The sequence below is a fragment of the Brienomyrus brachyistius genome, chromosome 5, assembly GCF_023856365.1.
Source record: "Brienomyrus brachyistius isolate T26 chromosome 5, BBRACH_0.4, whole genome shotgun sequence".
NCBI classification, from domain to species: domain Eukaryota; kingdom Metazoa; phylum Chordata; class Actinopteri; order Osteoglossiformes; family Mormyridae; genus Brienomyrus; species Brienomyrus brachyistius.
Window position 1 is genome coordinate 10963684 of NC_064537.1, and position 25942 is coordinate 10989625.

General features: G+C 44.1%; 2 protein-coding genes and 2 non-coding genes across 6 annotated transcripts in view; 2 read left to right on the forward strand and 2 right to left on the reverse strand.

Annotated features, from left to right (window-relative positions):
* Nucleotides 1–7698, reverse strand: part of stx8 (syntaxin 8) — a 49853-nt gene extending 42155 nt beyond the window's left edge. For all 3 annotated transcript variants that reach the window (XR_007398032.1, XM_049013916.1, XM_049013915.1), the window contains exons 1-6: nt 7543–7698; nt 6806–6905; nt 6614–6708; nt 6091–6195; nt 2327–2454; nt 1200–1292 (exon numbers count right to left, since the gene is read on the reverse strand). Coding sequence is in view for 2 of the 3 variants with exons in the window: in XM_049013916.1 (XP_048869873.1) it covers nt 1200–1292; nt 2327–2454; nt 6091–6195; nt 6614–6708; nt 6806–6905; nt 7543–7559 (538 nt within the window). In the remaining variant the exon portion in view is untranslated. The remainder of the gene's footprint in view (nt 1–1199; nt 1293–2326; nt 2455–6090; nt 6196–6613; nt 6709–6805; nt 6906–7542) is intronic.
* Nucleotides 7699–9839: 2141 nt separating this feature from the next.
* trnaa-agc (transfer RNA alanine (anticodon AGC)) lies at nt 9840–9912 on the reverse strand. The gene has a single exon. It is a non-coding gene; the product is annotated as a tRNA-Ala (tRNA).
* Nucleotides 9913–13094: 3182 nt separating this feature from the next.
* Nucleotides 13095–25196, forward strand: cfap52 (cilia and flagella associated protein 52). Its single transcript, XM_049015732.1, has 14 exons — nt 13095–13274; nt 13570–13769; nt 14192–14328; nt 14471–14599; nt 15057–15156; nt 15346–15462; nt 16364–16464; nt 16711–16881; nt 17143–17291; nt 18258–18403; nt 18717–18868; nt 18956–19058; nt 24336–24447; nt 24861–25196. Exons 1-14 carry the CDS (start codon nt 13199–13201, stop codon nt 25034–25036), a joined length of 1869 nt encoding a protein of 622 aa, XP_048871689.1. The 5' UTR covers nt 13095–13198; the 3' UTR covers nt 25037–25196.
* On the forward strand, nt 13863–13935 carry trnaa-agc (transfer RNA alanine (anticodon AGC)). Its single transcript has one exon. It is a non-coding gene; the product is annotated as a tRNA-Ala (tRNA).
* Nucleotides 25197–25942: the final 746 nt, after the last annotated feature.

A 25942-nucleotide genomic window follows, 5' to 3' on the forward strand; every position in this document is an offset into this window, starting at 1 on the left:
TTGCAACCTGCAAGCTGTTTGAAAAAGCCAGGAACACTATATTAGAACGCGATCTTACCTAATATGGAGCGGCAATCCCTAAAGTAAACAGAGGCTTCAAAGAGTCAATGCATGCAATTACGCACAAAACACGAGTTACAAATATGCAGGGCAGCGAGTGAGAAAGACAGACCAGGCTCTCCACAGCCAGACACAGATGGGAACAGGCATTTTCTGGGGGGACGGCCAGTCACACTGCTACTTCTATCCAAGAGGATATAAATGACCAATCAATTACCCATAATGCTGCGGTGCATCTCTTGGACACCAAAAAAAATCGGCAGGAACCAATGAGCTCAGAGTTGCATCCTTCCATTGCGGTGATATCTCAACATTGGGCATCCAACATGTGCGAGTTCAGCCCTCTCTCCTGCCCAGGACCAGTGCCACTTAAGGCCCTGGGTTCAGAGTGTGTCACACAGTTGGGGCTGAATTCCTTCTTGACTACATGTCACTCTTCCCCCCCATATCTCCGCCTTTATCCAGATTTCCAGAGTGGCAAATCTTGTCCTACCTATGGGTATCTCTACACACGTTCTCTTATCCAAGATGACTTACTGTTAGTACGTATAACAAGACAGGATGAGATCGCTGATACGGTAATGGGATAAGTGGCCGGGGAGTGGTGCTGCAGAGAGACATGTCTGCGTATGTTAAGCATGTTAAAGGAACACTCAAGGCTTTCGCATTAGAGCCCCCAGCAGAACAGGACAGCGGTATAACTCTCTCTGCTGCAGGGCGGGGGGAGGGGGGGGGGGTTCTACACAGTTCAGCTCTCAGGAAATTTACTGCCCTGTCCCACTGCGCCCATCGGCGAGGCTTCCTTTCACTCCAGCCACAACCACACACCTTGCATACATGACACAATTACTTCAAGATGAAGTAGAAAACTATAACCATGCATTCCTTCTTGCGGTAGAGGGGGGGGGGGGGTCACTAGAGGCTGCGCCGTCGCAGGTGGGGGTCAGCAGAGCTTCCACCATGAACCACAGGCCAAACTGAGACCTACAAGCGCATGAAGATGCACATCTGTCTTATTTGGCGGGGGGGTTAAGGAACTCACTGTTGGAAAACCTATAAAACTTACCCAACACTCATGTTCTCGTTTAATACAGTATTACAAACATAATAAAGACATTCCCCAGTCTGATCGCCCTCACCGTTGTGTTCGTCCAGCTCATTTCCGATCTCCTGGCCCATCTGCTTCTGCCGGGTGATGACGACGGCCAAGGCATCCAGTCCAGCATCTTGGGCTGCAGGACAGAACGGAGTGAAACCTCAGTGTAAAGTTCAGAGGTCAGCAGGTGGTTAGGGAGCTGGACTTGCATCAAATGACTATGGTGCCGTTAGAAGCCTCATTGAGGTAGTCAGTCGCATTTGTTAAACTCTCCCTAGTGCAGCGTCACTGCGATGCAGACACCGTGCGTGAAGCACGAGCGGATCGGGACGGCCGTGTTGCACCATGACAACCATGTGACTTCTCTGGCAAAGAGCGAGACCATGACTGTCAGGAGAATCAGCATGGAGTTCTGCACACGCTGGCCATCCCAGCTTCCAGAACGAGGCCCGGACGGACGATGAATATCCAAAAATGTGCGAAAGTTCGGAATTTGGAATGGTCCTTGGTGGGGCGAGGGGAGCAATAAAAACGATATTAAAATCCACTTGACCAAGTAATTCGGAACTTTCCGTGCAATGATATCACAACTCAACGATTTTTGGGGACAGAGGGGTGTGAGGTGCTGGGTTTCAGGGCTGACGCTGGGGGTGGCTGGACAGAGAACCGCAAGGAGGGTTTGTACCAGCTGGCTGCTCTTATTGCCCACGGCGCTGTGATGCGGAGTTAGGAGCTACACCAGCGTCATGGCAGCATCAGCGTCCATTCCTCCGTTCCTCTTTTGCTCATCCTCAGGTGTCCCAGCAGGGCCGACCTCCTCATCTTGGAGTCAGGAATCCCCACCTGTCCGCACTTAGCATGCCATGCCGTGAGAAGCCGCCTCTTACATTCGATGGGGGTCTGCCCATCTTAAACAGAACCATGTGAAAGAGTCTCTCTTTCGCTTGCCAGCAGCCTGCCAACAAAACCATATTGTGGACATTATGATGGGGGGGGCCGGTTGCTGCACGACGGGAACTGACATTGGGCGTCAATGGGGGCGCCATGCACAGATTCCGGGGGCGGTTCGGGAATCCATCGGGAACTGTGCCCACTGTATTAAACCCAAGTCTCATGGAAGGATGGGCAGCGTTCCTGGGCAGGTGAGTAGACACCCCAGGCCCAGCTCACCTTCGATAATACGCTGCTGCTGCTGCTTGATCTCCCCGAAGCCGAGGCCCCGCGTCTCCTCCGGCTCATCGATCAGCCACGGATTGGTCGGTGGGCCCTGAGCCCCGCCCCCCGTCATCAGGCTCGACCTATAAGACACCACCTCAGGCATTACACCTAAAGAAAGGGACCGGCCACATTACATCTGTGACACTCTGAGGGTGGGTTTGACAGCCTGTATCTCCTACTTATATAATAACAAATAAACCTGACCCCCCCACACCCTGCAGATCACATGATGTTTATTTAAGTCTCTCAGCATTTCATAAAGGCCTGATGAGTTTTTATGCATCAGGAAGATGGAGAGCATGGGGTAAACAGTGCTGGCCAGTCATCCGCCAACCCCATAGCTTCTCACAGTGATGGGGCGGCTCCCTTGTGTTGTATTAAGAATGTTATGCGGTTTTATGCTATTCTTATGTTAATCGAGAAAAGCTGTATGCAAACCTTGAAGCTGTCTCGCCAGCAGTCTCAAGGTTCTTTTCTGGGGCAAGGAAACACTTCAAAGAGAGAAAATGAATAGCGTCCACCTATGAATACAGCCCCACCTGCTGGTCAGACAGAAGAGGTACCTTGGAAATATGGCGGGAATCAAAAGCGGCTAACGGTACATCTGAGGAAAGGAGTTCAACTTTGAGTGCAAGCACACTAAGCCAGCAAGCACACAAATATAGACAACAATAATTTCAGCAAAAAATCACCCCTGCAACTCGATCCTTCATAACAGACACGCTTAATAATACACACAATACAAAATCACGCAGACATAATAATGATTAAAACAAACGATAAAAACAATGCAGCCAAAGTTCTCATTCAACTCTCTCGCTGCTGAATGCTTCAGAACAGAGCAGACACATACCCAAGGTGTAAATTATTCACACAGACGCCTGCATGCCTGAGTTCCCCCTTCTTCAGATGCATCGCAGGAATTCTGTCCTAAACGTGCCGTGTTTGTCTATACAAATGGACATTCTGTATCACCGCTATACAGAACCTCAAATATTTACAGGGCATCATTTACATAATAATAAGCGGCGGACAATGGAGAGGGAGGGGTTTCGGCGCTGGGGGTGAAAAGACCGCGGTAACACATCGCACGGACGGCGCGGAATTGGCGCTCCGCCCTCGGCGTGAGATAAAGAGTCGCCGGACATCTGCAGTTATAAATGAATTTGCTAAGATCCTTAGCGCTTCAGCCGGCATTCCACCGGCAGACAGCTGATGGTATCACGTTGCAGCGCTCCTGTGAGCCCTCCTAATGGGGCTGGCCCAGAGCTCCCACATTCCTGACGTGACCTGCTCCCAGTCTGACTGGGATGCAAAAGCATGTTCGCGTTAAGGAGGTTACAGGTCTATGTGCTGCCCGCCATACAGTTACAGCTGCGATAATACATTCAGTGTTTCGTAATTCCCCTTTCTCTAGAATGCTATATCAACCTGTAGAGGAATAGAAACAGATTTATCTTCCCATTAGCTGATAATGTGCATTGTATGCTAAATAAGTCCGGCAAAAGTATTTCCCTAACTAGTTTCGCAAGTGTGCGCACAAAAAAAAACGGAAAAGGTCAAATCCGTTGCGTAGAACTGCTACTAAAACTGTTCCATGCATGCAGGGCTATTTTAGGTAAACCGAACTAGATTTAAAGAAACAGCATTTATAGACGCTACAAAAATGTATGTAAAGAAAAGTGTGAAAACACAAAATACAGAACACTTTATGTTCAAATACGTTCATAATGAAATCCCGACTAAAATTTCAACTTGAGGCTCACAGGAAAGATACATTTTCAAACCCGACATTGCCCAATTAAAATGATTAATGAGAGACACACCAGCGCTGACCTGTACAAGGGAAAGCATTATGAGGGCATTTTAGAATGAGCCAGGCAGATTAATATTTCACACTTCTTAATTAAAACTGATTAAGTATTTCCTCCCGTTGGTTTTGAGCAGGCTGTCCCAGTTGGTACTAATAGAGGTGTTTTTTTTTCTTTCCTGGAGCAAAGACCAGTTAAGGTAATTTATGTCTATTTGGAGGGCTGTCTTTCTCCCGGGCCGAGCCGCAATTTATCCAGCAAAGGCCACAACGAGGAGCTGACACGGAGCGCTAATCTCCCCGCTGCGCTCGGCAACTAGCCGGCGGCCGGGGGCGGCTCTCCGCATTCCGGCCCCGCTGACCTAGCAAGGGAGGCAGCGTGAAGATTAAACCTGATCCAATTAACCGTAAGGACCGAATTAAATTAGAAAGAGAAAAGGGGGCACGGTCACCAACAGACTGGCTTTTCTTAAAACTCCCCAGCGCTACTATCAGGCACGGAGTATGCGGTGTTTGGAAATGAAGTCAGTCCCGAAAAGGCGTCTTTAGCTCGATTAAAAAACATTTCTAATATAAATACACCGCTTCACAAATACGGCAAAGCTCCTTCCCTCACCCAGTGAAAAAAAAATTTAAACAGCTTAGATTATTCAAGCAGCTCAATCCAACTGCCCCGGCATCAGACAAAGACCACACACGCGGAGTCTTCCTTCCCCCAAGTACCACACAGAACGTTTTAAAAAAATATATACGTCGTAAAGCGTTTCAAGTATATAATAAACAATTGCCATTTCATTAACGAGATGGAATTCCACTTCATTATTCTAGAATAGTAAAACAGGTATGAGGCTTAGTGTAGAATAAAGCTTTACGCCACATTAAAGAAAGAAGCGGACCGATCCGCACAAGAACGACAATAAAATGTGCAGAAGCAGTCACCCCTCCAGCCTAATAAAAGGTTATTTTAAAGTGTTCGAGTATTATAAAACTGAAGAATAATGGTGCTTTATTGGAGGGGGGGGGGAAGCACTTAATACTCGTTTTGGCACACTTCGCGCAGCGTGCACTGATGTGCTATGGGCCTGGGGGGCCGCACATTACTGCCTTCAGCGGGGGTGCGGATCAAACGGCACAGACCAGGAATAGCAGCAGATATCTAAGGCAGCATTGTAAGACCTTCCCTTCCTGTCCAACATCATAATCTAAGGAGCCCTAGAGAATACAGACCACCTGCTGCCAATCAACAGTTCAAGACTGCTACAGAGGACATGTAGGTCTAGCAGGGAGCGTACCGATCACTACACTCTTAGAAAAAAGGTAAAAAAATCTACTTTGCTTGTCACTGGGGCTGTACCCTTGTAATTGTACCTTTTAAGGTATAGAAATGGACTCAGAGACATCCTATAGGTATACTAACAGCAGTAATGTACCATCAATTGTACAGAAATGTTCCCGAGAGTTCATTTCTGTACCCTAAAAGGTGCCTACAGCTAAGGGTACAGCTGGCAGACCCTGTAGGGTACAGGCCCAGTGTTTTCCCAGTAAGCCCCAGTGCTTATGACCCCCCCCACAATTCCAGAAGGCTCTAAACGTGTGATCGTCAGACCAGGACACCTAATGAATGAAACCATTCAGGGAGCACATCCGCCTGTAGAGCAGGTCACGGCAGGTCAGCAGCGAGGGGCCGCACCAGTAAGCAGCTTCTGCAGCTGCCCACAGCAATCACCAATGACATGTTTATTAAACACCATGGAAATCCATGCAGGAAAGTACGGACCAGCTCCGAACAGATGAGAATCATAATACCGTGTCAACTATTTCACATTCAGAATACAGAGAACAATACACGCAGAAAATCATGTTTACCATTCCTCAACTCACCCAAACAGAGTTCTGCCAGACTCACCTCGAGGGCTCTGCTGCATCCCCTCTGAATATGGAATTGAGCTGCTTTTCCCGCGTGACCAGGTCATCCACAAGGTTCTGCCTTCTGTCTGCTTCAGACTGCATACTGCAGTATTTTTTTTACATTAAGGCTCTTAATGTAAAAAAAAAACAATTTACTCATCATTAAAATAAATACAATGGGTATAAAATGGGGATGCGATACAACACGGTGTAGGTGCTTCACTGGATTTATTACAGCACACTGCCACCTTAAGGAAGTTGGCGGAAATACACTTCCGACGTTTCCAGTCTCAAAAGCGTATCTGTACCGGGAAGGGGGGGGGGAATCTGATGGCATAGTAGAATGGAAAGAATGGGGTATAGTTGGGAACGATCCCGAATGAGAAATTACAAGGTTAAGCTCAGGTTCTTCATTAGACAAAAATGCAATATTACTTATGCAAATATTCACCTCTGTAAAACGGCCAAAGTAGGTCCCTGCAAAATCCCTGTGTAAAAATATAAGAAATACTGAAGGATACATTCGGCGCGAAGATGCTGCTCTCAGCAAAGTCTCCCTGAGTTGGACAATCTGCTGCTTGAGTTTCTGCAGGGAGGCTCTAAGCGTCATGTTCATCTGGGGATGGACATCGAGAACAAATCACTGCCTTAATACCACATACAGGACCCTAAGGATCATTTTTAGTTTACTGATTTTACAAACTGTAGTTCACCTTCGCTGGGTTGCCACCAGTCCTCTGTTGCCTATTCCTCTCATGAATATTTTCCGCAATTTCTTGGGCAAGACGACAAGTAGCATCGTAATTCTGCAGCCTAGAAGAAAGGACTGAGATTTAGTTTCTTTTAAGCCTCCTACATACAGGCTCGGCGTGTTATAAAGAAACGTTTGTTCACCAGTTGCTCGCAGATTCGATATTAACAGCTCATTTCTGTCCATTTCCCTGACTTGTTTCTCGACTGAACGTAGATTTCAGAGACACTGTCATATAACTGGTTCAGTAACACTTATCCATTCCTTTTTGACTAGTACTAGTCCTCGATCAGTTTAAACTAGTTCAGTGTTTGGCTAATCCGCCCACTGCCTGTCTGATTTAACGATATTTTAGAGCAAAAATAATCCGTTCGTATGTCAACCCATGCAAGCATATTACCTAGATAAAACACCTCGTGACACTGCCTCATTAGGCAGGCGCTGAAGCGAGAAGCTACAATATGCTAGCTTTCCGGCCAAACTAAATATTTAACATCGCGTGTAACTGAATATCCAAACAGGTTTCAGTGATCAGAGAAGAGCGATTAAAACACGATTCAGTGATACAGAGAAGAGCGATTAAAACACGGGTCTGATCTATCTTTCTGATCAACGACTAGAAAGTACATCGAGCTCATGCCAAGCTTACACTAAGCATGGCACAAGCGTATAGGATAGTGTACGTTATTTGACACCTACCAGGGATCCTGAGACATAGTCTGTGTGAAAACGTTGCTTATTTCTCACCCAGTTTTTTTTTTGTTTGTTTGTTTTATGAAGACCTAAACATCCGCCGAGAAACTGAAAAGTGCTGCAAAAACACTTCCTATTTTCACTGGCATCATACGGCTACGGTGTTCTGTGAGGGATAAATAGAGCAGTGGGACCTGAAACGCTACCGCGCGTTACAGTATTGTTTTATTATTAAGACTGACCCCAATAAACCAGAAAAATAAAGATCTCTATACCCTTATTTCATATCAGTTCTCCGTGAGTCTTGGGTTATAAAACAAAACAGTTTGTGCCGGGTAAAAATTAAAATGATTAAAAAAATAACAACTGTATTACATTCTGGTTGACATCCTGTCCAGGTTGTTTTGCAGCCTTATGATCTGTGCTGCCTGGGATTGGCTCCAGGCCCTCCTCCGTAACTCTGACCCAGATAAGTTGTTAGAAGATGGATGGATGGATGGATGGACAGACTACATTCTGGGAATACAGCTATATATATGACAATGTGATTACTTTTGCAATTAAAAATAACATATATAATCTTCTAAAAAGATATTCATAGTTCCTCAACCAGCAATTATCGTGTACAGAGTAGTAGTGAGCAAGTGTGCAGATTTGAGTATCGACAAGTCCAGAGGCGGAAGGTTCAGGTCCAGAAAGTATAAATCCAGAGCAAGGTTTTGTTTCAACCAACCCTGTGAGTATAAAGAGTCACAGTCACAGAGGACCTTGCTCTGGATTTATACTTTCTGGACTTGAACTTTCCACCTCCGGACATGTCGATACCAATATCGTGGGAGTACCATGTGTGTTTCAGGGGGTGGGGGGGGTTCTGGGCTGATTTGTTTAAAACTAAAGCTATGAACTTAGCGCTGAGCCTGAAGCCTTATATAAGGAAACACGGGGCATAAGATGGGGGGGGGGGGGCACCCTGTCCGGGAGGCCAGCCTATCACATGGTACACAGATACACCTGTAAACACACACCTCCAATCTGGAGGCAATGATTCATGTAAACAAAGAACACAGAGCTGTGCAAACTGAACACACAACCCAGGAGGCGTGAGACCGCTGTGTACATGGCACCAACATGCCAGCAATTTATAATAAATATTGACTTGTACTGATTTATTATTATTAATAATAATGTAATAATAATAGTATCGTTTGCAAATGAATTTTGCCAGTGATGGGTTCAGGCTCGGGCGGTAGAAATTTCACCTGTGAGAGTTAGATCATGCTCACACCTGCAAGAAAGATGCAGTCAAAAGATGAAAAAGATAGTGATAAGGCCAAAGTCAGGCTAATTTTTACAGGAATCAAGGCTACATCCATTGCTGCCATTGGTATGTATATGTTAGTTAAGAACCATTATACTATTATGTTGTCATAGCTGTCTGTGCTGTTTTTGGAAATGAATGCAGTCTGTGGCATCACCCATTGTCCTTCATTTTATTCTGTTTATTATAAGTGCAACAGTATTTAATTCTCATGATGACTTTAGCAGCCAATATTGCATTTTCAATTCATGCCAAAAACATTGTTTATATCTGTGTCTGTTTTTCTCTCTATGAAAGTCTACATCCTCCCATTTGTACACTGATGAAAAAATTATACAATGTAGCCGCAAGATCAGCTCGTAGGGAAAACCTTTCTAGGGGAATTCATTCAAATTACAGTCCCACCAAAGTCACCCCGGAGTCTGTCTAAGCATTACTGGAATTTCCATATTTTCATTTACTCTAAATTATATTGTTATCTAGCATAAATAATGCTTTCCTACATTTCATTTTACATTTAAATTTAATTTAAATGAAGCGCATGTGGAATTACATTTAAATTTAGTGTCTGACAGAAAAAAAACCCCCACTGACTCAATTTTCTGAACCCGCTTCTCCTATAGCTCAACAGCTGCTGTTGGTCAACATCCATCCCCTAGGAGCAAGGAGAAGGGGACGATCCCCAGGGATTCCCTCCACAAAGCCACCCTGAAGCAGGGAGAAGGGGACGATCCCCAAGGATTCCCTCCACAAAGCCACCCTGAAGCAGGGAGAAGGGGACAATCCCCAAGGATTCGCTCCACAAAGCCAGCCTGAAGCAGGGAGAAGGGCACAATCCCCAGGGATTCAGTCTGACAGCCATAAGGAAGATTGTACTCCGGGCTGGGAGGCACTCCTAACTTAATAAGCAAGTTAAACACTTTTCACGGTTTGACTTCATGTTTTGTTATGCAATATACACGAGATAAACTACAATAAGATATTTTGGAGGATGCGGGCATCGATCCCGCTACCTCTCGCATGCTAAGCGAGCGCTCTACCATTTGAGCTAATCCCCCGCCCATACTCAAGCTCATAGCAGCGCGCTCCTGAGACGTTGTATAACTTGAGATTTTCTTGGTGTGTCCACGTAGGAACTGCTGTTTGAAGTTTGTGAGACTCTTAAGTATAACTGTGGAGCCCAACGGATAAATAAGATGTTCTCGATCGGGGTGCACTCGAAGACCGGAAAAGACACGTCCTACAAAAGCCAAGGTAGCGGTTAGCGTCATACGTCGAAGAATTACGGCACCAATACGTGATACATCGCTAGTATGATTTTTAAAAGTCTGCAATTAAAGCACAATCCTAACTGTTAAGTGCTATCATCAATGAAATAAAATATCAGGGAAATGTTCCTGGTTAGCAGAAATACAGTATGTTGGTCTTGTAAACACACATTTCTGAAATTTAAAGAAATGTTTCCAGCATAGAGTTACCATATAGCCTTATTTTTAGTAACATGTATAGTGTATATGTAGCTGCCGAAAGTTTACCATTAAATCCAACGACCGCTTCAAGTTCAAGCTGTGGTACTTCTTGCGCGTCTCCAGACATGATTTTGTTTTCCATTAATCAGCAATATGTCCACCTTTCAGCGCTCGATTGCTCGTTTAAAGTTTTTCTCACGTTTTTTTCTCAATGTAAAATGAACTGTAACACAGCAACGGGTGCATTTGATTGGGTCCGTTTCTAGGAGACGACCACGTGGGACCGGAGGTAAATAATCAACCTGTTGCCCTCTTGTGGCACGGGTCTGTCTGATCAAAATCCAGGCGGTGTGGATGATTTAAAATTTAAATATGGCACGATGGAGTTTATCATTTATAATTTATAAATACGTCTTTAACCTTAATAATGACTGTCCCTTTCACTGCAGCTCCTAAAGGGTTATCCCAAAACCTGCATACACACTGGCCCTTTGCGGATAAGATTGGCCACCTCTGCTTTATACTCAGTTGGTTGTTTGAAGCAAAATCTTGATATAGATTTGTATTTTCTGAACCCGAACTTTCCGCTTCTGCAAAATATGCAAAAAAAAGTTCAAAAACTACACCCTTTATTTAGGATGTGATCGCAATGCTGTCAAAGTGCTAGATTGAATTCATAGCAAAAATATAAAGGAGCTCAACAGAAACTATGCAACACGGACGCTATACAAGCATCATGTTAATATTTCCTGAGTCAGAGGTGCACAAATCAACAGTCACCTGCCGCCCAGCGAGTGGTGATGGGCCATAGATGGATGGGAGATCGATACTCACGCTAAACGGGGAAGTGGAATTAAATCTCATCTTGATTCTTGAATACAGCTATCCAGTAACTGCAACTGAAATTCAGCACTTTTTTTGATGGAATATATAAATGTAGAAATACCACAAAATTGGGACACTCCTGTCATTTTGGCCGCCTGAATAACTTTAAATTAATGCCTTGAATTAATATTGGTTCAGATAATTCTATTCCCTCATACAATCAAAAAATATTCACCGGCTGAGTGGCACAACTTCCATATACACTCCCATTAACTTGCAAATGCAGTTCAAATGAAAAGCACCATGAAGGGTCTGCAGGACGTACAAAACTCTTTCTATATCAGAACCTCATATTATTCCTGCTTGATCTGTACAATCTGCATTTATTTTGTTAAACTCGTTTAATAGAAATCTCCCTTAAAGGTTCTGCAGTAATTTCTATGCCACAGTGATTAATCATCTTTAAAGGTTAGGGTGTATTGAAAGCTTCATATTATGGGGTATGTAACCTCCTTCAGTTAATGGTTTAAAAAGTACAAGGCTCGCTTCTGGGGAAAGTCAAGAGGGCAGTAACAGGTTCCTGAAACATAACTTTGTTTCAGGTCAGGGCCAGATGACTCATAAAAGCCTTATTATACATTCCCCCCCCCCCCCCCCCCATTTGCATCCACTTGCCCAATATGTCCTTGTTTCGCTGAAGACATTTCATGAATGGACACCTGTCACTGAGTTGGGTGGTCTTTATGCGACGTGACCCCAATTAAAATTTAGGCGCCGAATTGGTCATGAGACGGACTCGACCCTTGCGAGAACTTTCACCTCTTACAAGGCGGAAAAGGTCAGCAACCCACATCTTGCAATGAAACGTACAACGGGCACAACCCTATTAAAAATAGGATTATCATGAATAGTCTGTTTGTATGTAAAAAGAAGCTCTTATATATGTCAGGATATTCTGCTGAAGAAGACTGTTAGTAGGGTGTTTGTATTCTGTGTAAGACATGCTGCTGTTTAAAATGAATTATAATCTAAAATATACTTTTAGTAAAAGTTACTTTTAGTAATCGAGAATTTCAAGTCTTTACTTTGGGCTGCACAGGGGGAGGAACGTAAATAAAAGTTACGCAGTAACAACAGATAACATATTTTAATTCTATAGGTTTACATTCTGCCTTGTGGGATATGAGATACTGTCCTACTTCTGAAAACAGTGGATGAGGAGGCTTGGTGTAAATAATATGATACAAATGTTAATGCCTTACAAAAGTCACCTTAGAAGCTTATTTGACTCTGTGGGTATGTGGTGCGTTCCTGAACTCGAGGTTGGATTCTGCGAAGGAAGCATCACATACTTTCGAACTGGAGATGGTAAACAATGGCAGTGTCACTGCTCAGGTGAGACGGTGATCAGTATTCAGTCAGACAGGTCCTGCTTCATTCTGGATGTGGGCCAGGTGGCAAGAAAATGCAGTGAACAGTGAAATGGTGAGTAAACAGCTGAACCATGCAAGAGAGAGTGTGATTTTAGCTGCTCCCAGGGCAGGCCGTCTTGGGGAGAATCAATCAATCAATCAATTAATCAATCGATCTATCTATCTATTACAGACTTTATCTTCTGTTTCTTTTTTCTCGTTGAATTGGTGAATATATAAATATTTGAATTATCCTCTATCAATTTTCACTGTCGATGATGCTTATCTTCAGTTGACGTTGTTTTCCAATAAAATGCCTTCGGTTGTACACAGCAGTTAAGGGAAGGTCATTATTAAGGTTAAAGACGTATGATTAGCAATTATAAATGATAAACTCCATCGTGCCATATTTAAATTTTAAATCATCGACATCGCCTGGAATTTGATCAGACAGACCCGTGCCACAAGAGGGCAACGGGTAGATTATTTACCTCCGGTCCCACGTGATCGTCTCCTAGAAACGGACCCAAACAAATGCACCCGTTGCTGTGTTACAGTTCATTTTACATTGAGAAAAAAACGTGAGAAAAACTTTAAACGAGCAATCGAGCGCTGAAAGGTGGACATATTGCTGATTAATGGAAAACAAAATCATGTCTGGAGACGCGCAAGAAGTACCACAGCTTGAACTTGAAGCGGTCGTTGGATTTAATGGTAAACTTTCGGCAGCTACATATACACTATACATGTTACTAAAAATAAGGCTATATGGTAACTCTATGCTGGAAACATTTCTTTAAATTTCAAAAATGTGTGTTTACAAGACCAACATACTGTATTTCTGCTAACCAGGAACATTTCCCTGATATTTTATTTCATTGATGATAGCACTTAACAGTTAGGATTGTGCTTTAATTGCAGACTTTTAAAAATCATACTAGCGATGTATCACGTATTGGTGCCGTAATTCTTCGACGTATGACGCTAACCGCTACCTTGGCTTTTGTAGGACGTGTCTTTTCCGGTCTTCGAGTGCACCCCGATCGGGAACATCTTATTTATCCGTTGGGCTCCACAGTTATACTTAAGAGTCTCACAAACGGCAAACAGCAGTTCCTGCATGGACACACCAATAACGTCTCTTGTGTAGCAGTCTCCAAAAGTGGACGCTACATTGCATCCGGCCAAGTCACCTTCATGGGCTTTAGGGTACGTACTCATTAATTACACTGAAACCCACTAGACAAATCATGCACAAATATTGCCTCTCGGGAGCGCGCTGCGGGCGGTTTACGTACTAGTGGGGGATTAGCTCAAATGGTAGAGCGCTCGCTTAGCATGCGAGAGGTAGCGGGATCGATGCCCGCATCCTCCAAAATATCTTATTGTAGTTTATCTCGTGTATACTGTATCACAAAACATAAAGTCAAACCGTGAAAAGTGATTAACTTGTTTATTAAGATTCTTGGTGTATTGTTCATGTTCCTCTGTTGTCATTGTTTGCCATGGTTTTGCAGGATGTACCAAGCAAAGAATTTTTACAGCAGCAGCTACTGCTACCATACTTCTCTGCTAAATATGGAAACCTATTTTGTGCTTCCTTGTATGTTTTTTTTCCCTTCTCCCGACAGGCAGATATCATAATTTGGGATTTTCCTCAAAGGACAATTCATGCCAGGCTGCAGCTCCACAAAGTCAAAGTAGAGGATCTCGCATTCTCCCCTAATGACAAGTATCTTGTATCTCTGGGGGGTCAGGATGATGACAGGTAGGTTTCCCGCCGAAGAAGCAAAGAGCAAGAGATGGATAAAAAAACAAGACACAGATATGCACGTAGGATTTAAAGACAGTGAGGTTTATTTGTGTTTTATTTGTGGTCATGCATGTGAATATTGTGCTTTTTTTCCCAGTATAGTTGTGTGGAATATTGAAAAGAAAGAAGCTATTTGTGGGAGTCCAGCTTCAGCACAGAGCGCCGGTCACTGTCTGGCCCTTCGCTTCTCCAACAAGAGCGATGATGTGTTTGTGTCTGCTGGGAAGTAGGTCATTTATAGCAAGTGAACTCGATTATGAGCGTAATCAGCGTTGGTCATACTGTCAAATCCCACGGCGTCTAGAAAAATAACAGCAGAAAAAAAATCCGAAAGCCAAAAAAAAGAGAAAATGATCACAAACAATCCTAAACATATTTGTATAGTTTTTATTCCATTTGCCCTCATCATTGTAGATTTCAGTGATGTAGATTCTCGGTGTTTTATAAACTAGATACAAACGACAGTAGCTTTTGTCTAACAATATGCACAAGGTGATTAAATTTATTTAGACTACAAAGGTAATTACGTTTATTTAAGCCATAAATCTAGATTCCTCAATGTCTGCGCTTAAGTTAAATTGAATCACGGTTGCTAATCGAGATTTAGACTTTTTATAATGACATTTAAATGTGGCTTGTGATGACTTAGATGTTAACCATGGTGATGATGTGTTTTTCGGCAGTGGTACGCTCCGTGTCTGGGAACTCGACCTTCCCAACAGGAAGATACGTCCCACAGAATGCCAGACAGGACAGCTGAAGAGGGTAGTGAAATGCGTGGTGGTGAGGTTACCTTCCAAACGTCACGCTGCCTGAACGTCTCACAAATGTGCCTGACACTTTTTGTAGTTTTAAAACTGAAGTCTGAATGCTTACGAGAAGCTCGGTTTGAGCACCTGTAAAGTGAAACAGATGTACACTTGAATAGAATCCTTCTAAGAGTGTAGCTTTTATTGACATGGGGTATCGCAGATTGCAGAAGATGACGATTTCTTCTACTGTGGTACGAGCAGCGGTGATGTTCTCAAAGTCAATCTCAGGACCAAACTCCTCAACAGCTGCTGGCCAGTGAAGCAGAAATTCAGCAAGGTTGGTGAAGACTGGGGTTCTGCCCTCAGTTGTTAATCGGTTCAACCCTCGTCAAAGACGTGCTCGTTTTGTCTCAGAAGGAGAACAGGAAATGGTACTAATGTGACAAATGGAAAGGCCCATTAATTCGGATAGACAATGTTGAGTGGTGGTCAGTAGGTCTGAGGCAAACTCTGGAAATGACTGGTTTCAAGTGGGCTTTATATTCAATGCCACCGAATAGGTACATCATTAAAGTAATGAAAATAATATACGCAACAGTAAATAAAGCTGATATTTTCTGCATTTCTCTCTTTAGATAATACAAGTTTAAATGGTTTCCCATTAAAGCTCTGAAGGAGATCATAGAGGAGTATTTGACGTTATTGTATAAGAGGTATAATTTACATCAGTAATACAAACACTGGTTCCATGTGTGTGGAGTGTGCATGTTCTCCCCGTGTTGCCATGGGATTTCTTCTGGGTTCTCCGGTTCCCCGCCCCCACAGTCCAAACACATGCTGAGGCTAACTGGAGTCACCAAATTGCCCGTATGTGTGCTTGTGTGAGTGAATGGTGCGTGTGTGTGTGTGTGCCCTGCGATGGGTTGGCGCCCCATCCTGGGTTGTTCCCCGCCTTGCGCCCGTAGGCTCCGGACCGCCCGCGACCCTGAATAGGATAAGCAGTTACAGAAGATGGATGGATGGAATTTTGCCTGTGGTGGTTTTTGGAAATAAATGACTGTCCCTTTGTGGTTTTCATAGAGAATGATAGCGATACTTTGTTCGGCCCTCTGGGGAAATCGTGCCGTTGTTGCATGTGCCGCCTAACTCTCCATGATAGTTTATGTCAGGTAGTGCTGTTCTCTGCCGTGGTGGTGCGGACTGGCGTAGCCTGAGGTGACATCCTGTCGTTTGCGCAGGGAGTGAACTCCCTGAGCATGCTGAAGACGGGCGACATCCTGGTCGGCTCAGGCGACGGCATGTGCACCCTGTCCTCAGGGTCTAACTTTAAAACCCTCAGGTAAGTTCACAGGTGAACATTAAGCACGGACAGCTTCTTCATCAACCTTCATGTACGTCCTCCTCCACGTGTAAAAGTCCAGCAGCCGAGGTTAAATGTGCCTTGGCCAAAGGAGCCAGTCCTCCTGTGAAATGAACCTTGCTGCATTTTGCGCCAGTTCCTTCACTGCAGCGCCACCTGTTGGTGATTTACAGTATAGACATGGATGGATACGGACCACACATGCATTATTCGGTTCTCGGACAGGAAAGTGCAGCTGGAGGGAGGGGTAACTTCAGTTGCTCTCCGGGGTGAGGGCCACCAGTTCTTCGTCGGTACGGACGCCGCGCAGATCTATCGCTGCAACTACATGGACTTCAAAGAGGAGCTCATCGCTACGAGCCACAACAGCGCAGTGAAAGGCGTCGTCTTCCCCTTGTGAGTGACACACCAGCTGACACCTGGAATCCACGTAAAGTTAAGCAGTGTGAGCAGGCAGCCACGGAAAAAAAAACGTGCACTACTTTGCGTCTCCTCGTGTGGTGTCTTGCATTCGCGCCACCAGGTGGCGCTATAGGTCAACTTTACTTGAACCACTTGATCGACTGTCCTGCGGTTCCTCTTAAAGGATCTGTCAGTCAAACTGACATTAGCCCACCTTAAAATGGAAAAGTATCACTTGTTATCACTTTCTCTCAGCGCCACGTCTGAGCTGTTCGCCACATGCTCCCAAGATGATATCCGGGTGTGGCACTCGGAGACGTCCAAGGAGCTGCTGCGCATCACGGTCCCCAACATGGCCTGTAACGCTGTGGATTTTATGAGGGACGGAAAGAGCATCATTAGCGGTGGGTTAAGAGGCTTCGGGGTCTGACGTGGGAGTATCTGTCGCTATGGGATGGATTAGAACCTTCCTCAAACTGATGCCAGGCCAGTGAGTCATGTGGGTGAGCCCTCATTGTATGGAGAACATCTCACCTGCTTCTCCAGACAGGGGCAATCTGACCTTGGGTTGTGTCACCATGCTTGTAGAAGGGTCACATGGGGTCCAATATGTGTAACAAAAGTTCAATAACTTGTGCTGAGTCAGTTGTGACAAAATCATTTAAACGTTAATACATTCAAGTCTTGTGTCCCTGTACTGCGTAAGAAGTATGGAAAATAGATGTATATATTCAAGTGCTTAACTAAGAACTAGTATAGTGCTTTTGTGGTGCATCTATGTTTTTGGTCTCTATATCACATCACAAAATCTCACATAAAAGATTTGGAAATTTCTCAATTTCAAAAAAAACTAAATAAGCCACATCAGTCAAGATTTGAGTGAAACCTATCAAATTAAAAAGAGAAATGTCTATAATGATGATGTTCCCAAGACCACTGATTCAGAGAAGCTGCATTTTGTTTGTAAGATACAATGTGTAGAAGATTGTCCAAAAAAAGGAGTTGTTAATATTTAATCTCCTATTATTCACCGTTTACCACTGCGTACAGAATAAATCAGTAAAATACAATTCAAGTAAATGGTAAATGGACTGCATTTATATAGCGCTTTTCTACTCCTACGAGTACTCAAAGTGCTTTACATTTCATGCCTCACATTCACCCATCCACACACTCATTCACACACCGGTGGCGGAGGCTGCCATGCAAGGTGCCAACCTGCTCACCGGGAGCAATTTGGGGTTCAGTGTCTTGCTCAAGGACACTTTGATGGGGTCAGGAGGAACCAGCGCTCGAACCTGCAATCCTTCAGTTGCCGAACGAGAGCAGTACCTCCTGTGCCACCATCTGTAGTTTGTTTTGTCTTCCAGCTTGGAATGATGGGAAAATTCGTATTTTCACTCCTGAGAGTGGCACGCTGAGTGGCATCATTCACAACGCCCACAGCATGAGCGTGACGGCTATTGCGGGCACCAGAGACTGCCGGAGGATAGTCAGTGGAGGAGGGGAGGGCCAGGTAATGTCTCTTGGGCAAAAAAACCCCACAAAACATATACAATACAACAGTATTCATATTAGCTATGCATCAATGAAAAGGATGGTTGTGTACATACAGGTTTAGAATCACGGAATAATCTTACTTTTGCATTTCCTGCCACATGTCTAACTGTATAAATGGTAAGAACAGAAAGTTATGTAAGTTACTGTGAATCTGCAATTAAATGTCAATTTAAAAACATACTGCCAGGTTTCAGCACCTGGCAAAATGCTATGAATGCTTCCGTTTTAGATTCTGAGTTTATTTAAGGTGCGAGACGCTCTGTGTCTAGGTGCGAGTCTGGCAGATATTTCCAGGGTCTCACCAGCTTGTGGACACCATGAAGGAGCACAAGGCGACCATCACCTGCATCAGGGTGAAGAGCGATGACAAGGAGTGTGTCACGGCGAGCTCGGATGGGGCCTGCATCGTCTGGGACCTGGTGTGAGTGAGGACTTCCCTCCCTCTTGTCTGAGACCCACGTGTGGAGCCACCTGCAGGGTCAGAACGCTCATATCCCTCTCTCGGTAGCCGCTTTGTGAGATATAAGATGGTCCTGGCCAACACACTCTTCAGGGCTGTGTGCTACCACCCGGAGGAGTACCAGATCATCACCAGCGGGACCGACAGAAAGGTAGGACTTCTGTCACCGTGGGCTGGGCGTAGCAGTGAACCACAGAAGTGCAGCTTTTACAACACATGGCTTCTTTGGGATCAGCGCTGAACCTGGATTCGATTACAGCAGTTTTATCATCCTGTGACACGCTTCCTGCTAATATTCTGACTTTTGAGTTCATCACCAGTCTCTAGCCCCATTTGACTCCCTACTCATTTACTCACCCTATTATATTCAGTCCTTTAAAGCCGTTATGGATATAATATGATTATTACTGGCAGAGGGGGATAGTTCAGGTCCAGAATGCAAAAATCCGGACCAAGATTTTGTTTCAACCAACCAGCTGCGCATAAAGTCACAGTCACAGAGCACTCTACCGGCTAGTCGAAACAAAATCTTGGTCTGGATTTTTATTTTTTTGACCTAGAATTTCCACCCCTGATTATTAGTGAATTAGGATTTAAGAGTTAAGTTCCCCAGAGTGGTATGAAGAATTTCATTGGATGAATGAATCCAAAGGATGAATTCCCGACCTGCTATAAGAGTGACATCGCATTCTAGAGTTTCCTGAGCTGAGGCATTGAGTCTTCAGCTAATTGGGGATCGGGTAACCATCCCTTACAGTTTGGTCTCTGCCACTGCGATTACACTTGTCAACTTTTGGGTTAGGGTTTATTCATTTAACCACTTTAGTACTTGTTTTTGAAAACATGTTTGTGTCATTGTATTCTGTGGAAGATTGAGTTCGACTGTTTCGTTTAGTCTCTGTACTGTCCAGCAATCATGTCTGAACTAAGCTGGCAGCTTAACTGAAAACGGCAGGTGGACAAAATGAGTAACGGAGGGCAGGATACACTGTAACACAAAGGTGTCTCACAGACTCACAAGGGAAGATTGTGGAGCTGTCTAGACTTACAGACTGCAGGAGATAAGTGGGATACATTTAAAGATTCATCTTCACATGACGGGAGCCCATTCGGCCTGTGAATCCCGCGAATGAGCCTTCTACAGTATCTGCAGTCACGACTCTGACCTCGAAGCCAGACGTGACATTCACACCCCTTCCAGAATCTGGGAAAGAGTTTTTCAGATAAGCTGAAGTGTAAATCTGATACACAGAGTCAAAAATAGAATAGCCTCAGTGACAAGTAACGCAAAACCATGATATGGAAATTTAAGCGGCACGTGTTTCAGGTCCTAGATTACGGATGAGTTATTAGGGAGAGGTGTCCCTTCAGCTGATGCCTAATAGGCCTTATGTGTCAGTCATTGTTACCCATTACAGCATATTGTTCTGGTGTTCGGCAAATAATTTGCTTTAAGAAACCAGGCTGCAATCCAAGCCTCAGTAAAGTGAAACACAAGGTACCAAATCGTACAAGATTCAGCAAAAGGTTACAAAGGTGCTTTAAAATCCAGTTTAAATTCAGTAACTTTCAGCTTATTGCATTTTTATATGAATTTTCTATTTGCACTCTTTGCCTTTTCTGCGATTAATTGAGTGTTATCCTTGTAAGACCCTCGGAGAACTTTTTTTTTTTAACCTCCCAGAATATGAAATATGTGAGAGTTATAGGAGGAAATGTCAAAGGAGGTCTCACACTGTCAACATGAACTTAATAGGATTTTCCTTAAGACATTTTAAGAAACGTGTATATTGAAAAGACTGAATCTCTCAGGACTGACCCCTGACAGACATCCTGCTAAGCGACCGACACATGCGGTCATACAGGAATAAGGAAACCAGAAGAGCTCCATTTGATAGTTCCCAAGGTCCCTGAGGCAGGATGGGAGAACTGAGCGGTTAACTAGGTCCACAGTGCCAGAGGTATGGAAGATCAAAGGGACGGGTAGCCGGCAGAGTGAGAGACTGGCAGGTTCGGCGGGGGTCACCAAGATGAAAGCTACGCAGTTGGTGATCCAGTGGGCTGCTGTGCGATAAGAACTCCTGAAGACCAGAGACGTGGGCAGCAAGCGCCAAGATTTTTAACCAGGTAAAGGAGTAAAGGAGGCTGAGGCGAAACAGTGGAACTACACGGCCAATCTGAACTCTGATGGAAAAGGTCCAAGTGAAGAGAAATGAATTAAAGAGTGAGAGAGCGGTAAGCGCAGCGGGACTGGGAAGGACGGATCAGAGGCACCACTAGTGGACTTCAGGAAGTTTGATACTTGAAACAAGGTGCAGTGGGGGCAGATGCAAGGGGAGGAAGAGTCTCTGAGCGCCGGGGGCGTTAGGTTGAGTGTCGGGGGGGGGGGGTGGGGTGCAGTAGGAGAGAAAACTGAGAGCAGAGGGGGGCTACAAGGGTTTGAAAGAAGCTCAACTGATCACCAGGGAGAGTAAACAAGGAGGGCGCCAAGCGATATTTATCTAGGTCAGCTGTCCTCCACGGTGTGCACCAGCTCTTCAGGCAAGCATAGATGCCCGTGTCTGATGTGCGGACGGGTGGAACCAGGCTAGCGGACAGACTCAAACGAATGTCTCCAGACTGTTAGGGCGTGTGACAAACTGCAAGCTGAGGAACGGCTGCTGATTGGCTGGTGCGGGCCTGCCGGATGCTGGGCCCACCCCAGGGACGGAGCCGCTAAGAGGCTCTGGCTCGCCGCCGTCGCACGGTCGCAGTCGGTCGTGCCAGCCAGCTGGCGGCGTGCCAGAGGCACCATCTGCTCGCTCGAGGAGCGGCCGCACTGTCTGTCTAAGGACGGACAGTGTCCATAATTAAATTCACCAAACAGATCTGAGCGTCTCCGTGCCGCAGCCTAGTGAAGATGTCGACGTGAGGGACAGTGGTCTTGGCTCCAGTCACGGGCAGCAACTCTAGACAGACATTTGGAGATATTCTTGGACCAGCTTGCATTGCCTCTTCAGAGGTGTGTATGGTTATACTTGTGCTCACACCTTATTGAGTTTGATTTCAACTAGAGGTCAAATGAGGTAATACTGCTTTTGCACAGTGGCCTTTATAAGCCTCATAGCTTAGATTCCACTGTAGCTTATGGAGGTTGGTTGTGGGTTCAAATCCCATCACTAACTGAATCATATCACTGCTGGGCCCTTGAGCAAGGTCCGCTGTCTGACCCTTTATCCTAATCCCAACATTTATACTGCTGTGGACAAAAGCGTCTGTTAAATGTTCAAATATAGTAAATATTTGATGTCTGCTTCAGATTTTCACACTTGACTCTAATGTCCTGATAAACACAATCCAAGCATCTGTGTCTGTAGCAGCGGGGAGTGATTTGAAATGCACGTCATACCTCGCATATACTTTTGGAGAGATCCATTAACCAAGGGGAGGATTATTTTTACTCAAGGACTATATAAGTGGATTACTGTAGGAAAATAAGTTGCTAAGTGAAGGAACAAGATAAATGGAACCGAGTACATTTAGATGCTTTGGCAGCAGAGTTTTGAATGCTAGTTTCCTCTGTGATATATCACTCCAGCCCAAGACGGATACAGAATTACGAATCTAATGCGTGGCAGTGCAACTAGCCCTAACAGCAGCGCAATCCGAAGCAATGCGTACAACGCCGTCTTTGATTTACTTCTGATTGCCGCCGTGCAGCAAGGCAGCCTGCAGTCGTGCAGGGGGAGCAGAACACAGACAGTGCCAGGATGGGCACCTACTGCTGTCTCTCGCTCTCTGATAGGAGCGGCGTGGCCATGTGACGGCCTGAGGGCGGGGTCGTGTACGCACCCGACTGGAGTGGGGGTATCTTGGACCAGGCGCTGTCTGAGGGGGCCTTTTGGACACGCTTACATGACATTTTGGGCAACGGCATATTTTAGAAGCTCTGCATTTTTCTGATTCTTTTCACAATGGTAAAAAATGTTTACATGCATACAAAACAATAGAAGCCCACTGCAACCATAAAAGGTGAGGATGGTAAATTAATGCTGTTGTGTCCGTCTTGTGTTCTTTGGTATTTTTGAATGTTGGGGTAATTTATCAGAAGGGTAACTGCAGGAATTAACCAGTTTAAAGGGAATTAAACCTTCCGCTTACACTGGGGCCACTATCACCAACATATATACTGCTGAATTATTATTAATGTTCATTCTCCTTAACTGAGTCTTCCAGGGAGGTAGGACCTGCTTGGCAATTTTTTTAAATGACAATTAAAAAAGAAAATCTTCTGACTGCAAGTACATGTCTTAACTGTGACTATAGTGTTATTGTATGAACATTGAAGCAGTACCCATCCAGCCTGTCCTCTTCTGACCACTAAGCCAGGTCAGGGTCATGTGGTGGCCATCAACCAATCACAGGCAGCCAAACTGGTGTACACCCCCCTCCCCCCCTCTACAGGATGCCAGTCTCAAAGTGAACCAGCATTCTCTGGAGTTAGAGTTTCTCCTGTTGATATTTCCCTTAAAATATTTAGCTTTCTCATTATGGTTTATTCACAGAAGAATGTATGACTACATTTGTCACGTAGATACATAATTTAGAAGATAGGCCAATATATCCATTCATCTATCTCCTCATCTATTGTTTAAAAAAATAAGGCAATACAATGTTTAATAATTTGAATCTAACCCATGGGCCATAACCAGCTGCAGAATTTCCAATTTGATTGTTGTTCTGCTTCATATGTCCATATGACCACTAGGGTTCTTAGGAGTTGTGTCATCACCTTTCAGGGAATAGAGAAAATTCAGCTTACAGCTAATTCGGAAATAAATATCAGCTGCTACAAACAAATGCACACACTCTACATTTACCATGAAGCACAGCTCAAACTGACCGAGACGACCTGAATGTGCAGTATTACATCATGGATGCAGAGTGTTTTTATTGTCATGGAAATTATATTGATACTGCAGAGAGTGTTGTTACCCCGAGCTATAAATTACTCAAAGTTACAGTCACTCCTGAATGTAGAGGCAGATGTCACATGACCCCACAGACAATTAGCCTGCTTTTAGAGTAACAGATTATTAGTTGCCATCTATTACAAAGTGATTGGCACATTTCTTATAGTTACACATTCTCTGTTATAGTGCGAACGTGCAGATGGACCATCCTAACTTACGAACAGAGATATTTATACGTAAGGACGTTTAGGGAGAAACTGGTGATTCTAGTTACACAATAAATTGGTATTTTTTAGTCATTTTAGTCAAAACTTTAGTTTGTGGTAGGTGGAAAACTTTATTAATCCCTCGGGAAGGTTCCTCTGGGAAATTCAGTTTCTAGTAGCACCATAGCCCCGTACATGATACCGTGCGTTATTCACAAACATTATTGGCAAAGAGTATTTTAGGAGGATTTTCTTGTCTCCCTGGACTAGATTACCTACTGGGAGGTGTATGACGGCTCTGCCATCAGGGAGCTGGAGGGCTCACTCTCGGGCTCCGTAAACGGCATGCATATTTCACCCGAGGGAAAGCACTTTGTCACAGGTATGTTTGCAGCTTTGCCGTGAGCACAGCGAGATCGTGCTTGTAACATTCATCTTACATTAACATGAATGTGGATTGATACTTCAGTTACCACTGATACATTTAACATGAAGATTCACCAGCGCAGCTCTATGAAAAATATGGACAAGATCTTTTAGCTATTGTTTTTAAAATCACTAAATAAATCATAAATCATCATATGTAAACGTGGCTTAAAATGTATCATCGTGTATTCTACGTTTTATGAAAGTAAACACACTGTTTATCTTATCGGAAACTTATTTAGATTGAAAGTCACTATAACGGCCAAATAAAGAGAGCAAACAAGCAGAAAGTGACCTTGTTACGAGGCACAATCTGTGTGTGTTTGTGTGTGTTTGTCTGTGATTGTGTGTGTGGGGGTGTCTCTGCAGGGGGTGATGAGAAGCTGGTTAAGGTGTGGGGGTACACTGAGGGGGAAGTGACACACGTCGGCATTGGGCATAGTGGCAGTATCACCAGTGTCAGCATCTGCCCCAACAACAAGTACATCATCAGCACCAGTGCAGACGGAGCTGTGCTCAGGTGGAAGTACCCCCATGCTTCCTGAATGCCCCCCACCGCTGTCCCAGCATCCTCACTGTCGGGGACGTTTGACTAGCCCCCCTGCTAGTTTTCCATATTGTTGCAGATGTATACGTTTGATTAATTGCAGCATATTTTTCATGCATCAGAATAAATGCGATCTTCACTGAGAAGAAACAAACACACGTAATGATGCTTGCGGTTCATTTTTGTACTTGTACATTTTGCTAATTGCCTTAGCATTAAACGTAGTCATACTCAATTGCCTATTGAACATATTGAATTGCCTGGAACACTGACAAGTACAGAGGATATCACGGCAATAGGGATCACTCTTTCATTTCAAGTTTAATGGATTTATTTTTCGGTGATCCAATTCTATTATTAGCCCAATTACCCAGCCGGACTTTTGGATGCTTTTTTACAAAATCTATCTGTATTTATTCCACATGACATTGCAAAAAAGAAAATAAAAAAATACAGTCAAATACATTGCACAACAATGCTGACATTTAGGACAAAAAAAATGTTGTAAATGTGGAATTGCATCAACTATCTTAAAAAGGTGAAAATAGATATTCAAATATACTATATTTCCAGTGAAGAACTACATATTTATTTATAAATTCTTACATTAATGATGTACACAAAACTATGCATGCCAAAATTCATAAGACCTGAAATCACGTACTTCATTCCCACATGCGTCGAACTTTTTAGGGACATATTATAGAGGCCTCCAGTTTTCTAAAGTTAAGCTGTTTATGAATTATTTAATGCTTCTCTCGAGAAATGCAGTGCGTTCTCAGTTATTCCTGCTAGAATATTCCATCTGGAATACGGAATACTCTATCTGCTGTAATGCTCCAATTAAATACCACGTTGTTGTCGTAACTTTAAATTGTATTTTAATTGGTCTCTTTAGTATAAG

What these genes read in the sequence shown, in the direction of transcription:
- cfap52 (XM_049015732.1), top strand. Translation starts at nt 13,199, where the DNA reads ATGGAAAACAAAATCATGTCTGGAGACGCGCAAGAAGTACCACAGCTT. An exon ending in TCACCTTCATGGGCTTTAGG is followed by an intron (nt 13,770 to 14,191) that starts GTACGTACTCAT and finishes TTCTCCCGACAG; the next exon opens with GCAGATATCATAATTTGGGA. An exon ending in CGGAAAGAGCATCATTAGCG is followed by an intron (nt 17,292 to 18,257) that starts GTGGGTTAAGAG and finishes TTTGTCTTCCAG; the next exon opens with CTTGGAATGATGGGAAAATT.